The 6,000-nt window shown below is 50.8% G+C and overlaps 1 protein-coding gene across 6 annotated transcripts in view; it reads left to right on the top strand.

Moving 5' to 3' along the window:
• Positions 1–2,774: 2,774 nt before the first annotated feature.
• Positions 2,775–6,000, top strand: part of LOC140629084 (G-protein coupled receptor 143-like) — a 44,935-nt gene continuing 41,709 nt past the window's right edge. For 2 of the 6 annotated variants that reach the window (XM_072818507.1, XM_072818506.1), the window contains exon 1: positions 2,783–3,099. In XM_072818507.1, the coding sequence (XP_072674608.1) occupies positions 2,835–3,099 (265 nt within the window). In that variant the 5' untranslated portion in view covers positions 2,783–2,834. Of the gene's footprint in view, positions 3,100–6,000 lie in introns of all 6 variants that reach the window. The other 4 variants (XM_072818502.1, XM_072818504.1, XM_072818505.1 and 1 more) reach the window with 4 other exon arrangements.

The following is a 6,000-nucleotide window of genomic DNA, read 5'->3' as shown; positions in this document are numbered from 1 at the left end:
CCATCCTTCATTGTCCTGTTTGCCTGCCCCACTACTTGTTAACCTCTGTGCATTTTGGCCTTAGGCACCCAGCCTTTTGGGGCAGCTGCCAGAACCTGCAGGGCCAAAATGTCTAGGTCTCCACCAGTTTTGTAAATAGAGTTTTTCTGGAACATAGCCATGCCTGTTAACTTGCATACTGTCCACCTCAGTTTAAGGATTAGTAAAGCTCACCGGGAAGGTTCATTCTGTGTTTTAAATAAGGCAATGAATGTAAAATGCAAGGTGTAGTGCCTCCCACTGGTGCACCGTGAACACACTACTGTTTTTGTGAACACACTACTGTTTTTGTGAATCGTGCTCTCACTTATGCTGCCAGTACATCTCAACAGACCACCCACCCGCCCCCCCACTACCTCCTTCACTGCATTCTGTGGCATACCTGAGGTTCTTCCCAGGAGCTCGGTCCTTTCCATGAAGACCTCTGGGTGTCAGGGACCTCACTGGGAAAAGAAAGTTGTCTGTAAGAGAAACTCCAGCAGTTAGTGTATCTGATCAAGTGGGATGGTGCAAGTTGTGAATTGTGGAGCAAAGGAAAGCCAAGACAACAGAGTGTTTCCTGGACAGCCCAGACTGAAAATGCAAGGTGGGATCCAGGGAGGGAGGAAAGGAGGAAGAGTGGGTGCAAAAATGAACATCATACATTTCAAGGCCCTGATGATTACAGCACAGATATCTCAGTGTTTGGGCTCAGCTGACTGGCTTGGGCAGTATCAACTTTGCATTTCTCACATCTACATACTTCCAGATGTTTCCACCTGCCGTGTGTGTGCTCGACCTGTCTACTTTTTCATATTATAGTTGCATTCTTGTACAAAAAGTTTTTTTCTTTTAAAAAATTTTATTTAAAATCAATTATAGTGTATTATTAGTTTCAGAGGTAGAGTTCAGTGATTCATCAGTTGCACATAAAATCCAGTGCTCATTCCATCAAGTGCCCTCCTTAATGCCCATCACCCAGTTACTCCGTCCCCCACCCATCTCCCCTCCAGCAACCCTCAGTTTGTTTCCTAGAGTTAAGAGTTTCTTATGGTTAGTTTCCCTCTTATTTCCCCCTCCCTCCCCTCTATGTTCATCTGTTTTTTTTTTTGTTTTTTTTTTTATGAAATCACATACTTGTTTTTCTTTGACTTACTTCACTTAGCATAACACCCTCTAGTTCCATCCATTTAGTTTTATTTCTTACACTAATTTCAAGTTCTTTCTGACAGTTAAAAAGTTTAATCTCCTATCCATCCTTCCACAGGTTTGCTCTGAGGCCCATCTGTAGCATAATCATGTGAGCCGATCTGGCCTAGGACTCTTTGTTTGTAATAATTTCCCTCTTTTTACTACTGACCCCCCTGAGAGCCTTATCCTTGAATACTTGGCACCTGAATCTTCAGAGCCCTCAGGTTTGCATGTGGGAAGCAGAGAGGTGGGCCATGTGCAGCTTGGGCACAAAGCAGAGATTGAAATGCGGTAGCACTTTTGCAAGGATTGACCACGCAAACCCTGGGCATTAGGGCAAAGATACAGATGCTCCTTTGTCATTTTTATCTTTTGAAGTCCATTCCGCACACTGACCTCCAGAGGCAATCTCTGCTTTCTGGGAGCAAAGGAAGGAGGAGATCAGTGGTCCAAAATAGCCGGATTCACGCTTTCTAAGGGACTGGGAAATCCACGTGTGGGGAATACTTCTGTGATGTTTTCTGCTATTTTTACAAGCAAGAGTATAATGCCCAAGAGCGGTTGCGGTTTTGACAATGTTGGTCTGTTCCAGAATTCTCTCAAAGCATCTGCCCCTGCTAATAGACGTGTCAGGTCAGATCCTTTTGAAGTGCTGGCATTCACAGCCCTTTGTTAAAGGCTCTGCTTCCCATCTGGCAGTGCAGCCTCCTGTCTGTCTACCATGAATTCCAGCAGGGCAGCCCCGTCCTGCGGTCTTCCAGGAAGAAGGCCTAGGAGCTGAGCCCAAACTTTGCCTTAAAGTTGCAAAGCTGGCGGTGGAAATGCAGATGAACAGCTGGGCGGGAGGGCATGTGTTTGCATTTAGGTGTTTAATAAGTGAGGGGAGGGAGGAACAGTGGGGATGCCTTCTCTTCGGCTGATTTGGAGAAAACCTGGAGAGGGGCCCATTTATTGGGGACAGAGATCAAAGGGTGGCTGCTTGGGCTTTTTTTTTTTTACTCTTGAAAGCTAATTGAGAATACCAGAACCTAAATGGAAACAGTGAAAACGGAACACTGAACAATGAAGTGCAAAATGTCAGCGTGGACGTGTCTCCTTAGGCCAAGTGCCTCTGTCTTTGTCTAAGATTTGATTTTCTCCGAAAAGCCTACGTCTGCGGGTGTTTCCGAGGCGGAGTGGGGGCGTGAAAGAGCACTATTTTAACACCCGCCGCCTCGGGGGTTATGAACTTGTTGGGGTGCCTGTAACGCATCAGAATTAGGGATGCCGGGTCCCAGGTAGGACAGAGCTGGCAAACGGGGCGTGCGTTCGTGGTCAGATCGGTGACGGCGACATGGCAGTTTGGGAGCTGGCTCGGCGCAAGTGGGGAAGGCTGACCTGCGCGCCTGGGCGCTTCCCCTCCCCGCACCCCTCCTCCTCCGGACCCAGCCTCACCCTCGTGAGCCCTCGTGGCCTTAGCAGAGGGCGCAGCCCCCCCCCCCCCCCCCCCCCCCCCGCCCGCCGCGGCAGCGCCTTCTCCGCACGCGCGGGGCCGGGGCGGGGGTGCGGCGACGGCCCGGGCACATGATCTCCCACCCCGCGGGCACCTGACCCAGACGGGCCGCTGGGACCCGGCAGCACGGCCCATGGCCTCCCCGCGCCTCGGGACCTACTGCTGCCCCACGCGGGACGCCGCCACGCAGCTGGTGCTGAGCTTCCAGCCGCGGGCGTTCCACGCGCTGTGCCTGGGCAGCGGCGCCTGCAGTGTGGCGCTCGGCCTGCTGCAGCTGCTGCCCCGCCGCCGGCCCGCGGGCCCCGGGAGCCCCGCCGCCCCGCCCGCCTCGCCGCGCGCCCCGGCCTCCGTGCGCATCCTGCGCGCCGCCGCCGCCTGCGACCTGCTCGGGTGCCTGGGTGAGGCGCGCGGCCGCGGGGTGGGACCTGCTCGGTGCGCGGGGACGGATGGTGGCCCTCGGGATGGGACCTGCTGGGTGCCCGGGGAGGGAGTGTGGCCTGCAGGTTGGGACCTGCTCGGTGCCCGGGGAGGGCGCGCGGCCCGCGGGGTGGGACCTGCTCGGTGCCCTGGGAGGGAGTGTGGCCTGCAGGTTGGGACCTGCTGGGTGCCCGGGGAGGGAAGGTGGCCCGCAGGTTGGGACCTGCTGGGTGCCTGGGAAGGGCCCGCGGCCCGCGGGGTGGGACCTGCTCGGTGCCCGGGGAGGGAGTGTGGCCCTCGGGATGGGACCTGCTAGGTGCCCTGGGAGGGAGCGTGGCCTGCAGGTTAGGACCTGCCAGGTGCCCGGGGAGGGATGGTGGCCCGCAGGTTGGGACCTGCTAGGTGCCTGGGGAGGGAGCGTGGCCAGCCGGGTGCGACCTGCTGGGTTGCACCGTGCACGGTGCACGGGGCCCTGAGCACTGCCCTTGGGTTGGGCGGGTTGTCTGCATAGTCCTAGCCTAGAGGATGAAATCAAAGGAGGCTCCCTAGGTACCAGACAGGACGGCCAGGGGACTCCGCATACAAGGTAGGCAGTAAAAATATGCGTCGGGGACATTTGTTGGAGGAAAAAAAGTTTGTTATTAAAAGCTTACTAGGAGAAACTTTAGATGGGGAGGTTAGCAAAACACAGATACTATAATGGATCCGTAATTCTGCCAGAGACTAACAATATTTTGTGTATATACACACACCTAGAGTCATTTCCAAAATGATTTAGCAGAATCAGGAAGAAAACTTGGTATATGTATCCCTAATACATATAAATTGTCAGGCTTGAGTTTTTTGGTTTTTTTTAGGAATGAATTTATTTATTTATCTATTCATTCATTCATTCATTCATTCATGCATTCATGAGAGAGGCAGAGACACAGGCAGAGGGAGAAGCAGACTTCCTGCGGGAAGCTGGATGTGGGACTCCATCCCAGGACCCCCCAGATCACACCCTGGGCTGAAGGCAGACGCTCAACCACGGAGCCACCCAGGCGTCCCCAGGCTTGGGTTTTGTACCACAGGTGGCCAAACTGTAGCCCTCATGCCAAATCCTGCCTGCTTCCTCTTTTCTGTGGCCCTAGAGTCTTTTTTTTTTAATCAAAAGAAAGATATTTCCTGGCATATAAAATATTCAATAAAATTTAAATGTCTATGTTCTTCAGTACAGTTTTATGGAAACAGGGCCATGCCATACTGTTTTTTTTTTTTTAAGATTTTATTTATTTATTTATGAGAGACAGAGAGAGAGAGAGAGAGAGAGAGAGAGGCAGAGACACAGGCAGAGGGAGAAGCAGGCCACATGCAGGGAGCCCGATGTGGGACTCAATCCCAGGTGTCCAGGATCATGCCCTGGGCTGAAGTTGGCGCTAAACCTCTGAGCCACCCGGGCTGCCCCATGCCAGACACTTGTGCATTGACTCCTGCCATGTCTGCCCTAGAAGGACAGAGGTGGATGTTGGCAGAGAATTATGGCCTATAAAGCCTAAAATATTTTCTATCCATCCTCTGCAGAAACTTTGCCACCCCCTGCATTAAACTTACATGGCACTTTTTACAGATCTCTTACCTAAATATCGCTGACCATTTGTTTAAGGTTTTATTTTGAAAACTTTCTAACAAAAATCACAAAGACTGTTTAATGAACCCCTGGACCCATGACCTCACTCTGTCTACACCCCATCCTGGTATCACACTCTCCACTGGCTTAATCTGAAGCAAATCCCAGAATGTGTGTACTTTGATCCATACAGATCTCAGTATACAGTTCTTAAATTTTTTTTTTTTATTTATTTATGATAGTTACAGAGAGAGAGAGAGGCAGAGACACAGGCAGAGGGAGAAGCAGGCTCCATGCACCCGGAGCCCGATGTGGGATTCGATCCCGGGTCTCCAGGATCGCGCCCTGGGCCAAAGGCAGGCGCCAAACCGCTGCGCCACCCAGGGATCCCATGTATACAGTTCTTGAAGTTAAGAATTAAGTATACAAATATATATGTTTATCATACTAGTATTATCACCTTAAAATAATGAAAATCAGTTCTTTAATGCCACTACTATGTGTTCAGTTGTCTCATAAATGCTATTTTGCAGTTGGCTGACAGGTGCTAACCATTTTGGAATTGTATTTTTTGGTAATTTTGCTTTTGAAGCAAAGGCTGTTGATAGCACTGGTTCTGGGCCCTGAGGAGATGGCTGCAGCTCCTACCCTGCCTTGGGCAGGTAGCAGTAGAGATGACCATGTGTCTTAAGGCCCCCTTCTCCCGGTCTGTGTTCTTGTGGTTGGAGACCCTCAAGGACCTTGACTTCCAGGAAATGCTGTGGAACCTGTAGTCACTTTCTCAGATTTGAAGAATCAGACAGGAAGCAGTACTTCCTTTCTCTTAGGGATGAAATCATTTTGGTGTGGGTTAATTAAATCAGAAGTTTGTTTTCTTCCTGATTCTGCTAAAACATTTTAGAAAAGCAGAAAAGCATCTTTTTTTTTTTTTTTAAGTTTATTAAGTAATCTCTACACTTCATGTGGGGCTTGAACCCACGACTCCTGGATAAGAGTGTATGACTCTTATCCAGGCACCCCTGGAAAAGCATCTTTAAAAAAAAATTATTTATTTATGCATGAGAGACATAGAGAGAGAGAGAGGCAGAGAGAGAGGCAGAGACACAAGCAGGCTCCATGCAGAGAGCCCGACGTGGGACAGGATCCTGGGTCTCCAGGATCATGCCCTGGGCTGAAGGCGGTGCTAAACCACTGAGCCACCGGGGCTGCCCTGGAAAAGCATCTTAATAGCAATTTCATTTCTGTAGCTTGGATATGTGGAAATAAAGATGCA

Source organism: Canis lupus, chromosome Y (assembly GCF_048164855.1).
Source record: "Canis lupus baileyi chromosome Y, mCanLup2.hap1, whole genome shotgun sequence".
NCBI classification, from domain to species: domain Eukaryota; kingdom Metazoa; phylum Chordata; class Mammalia; order Carnivora; family Canidae; genus Canis; species Canis lupus.
Note: the sequence above shows the minus strand (reverse complement) of the source record. Positions and strands in the feature narration are given on the sequence as shown.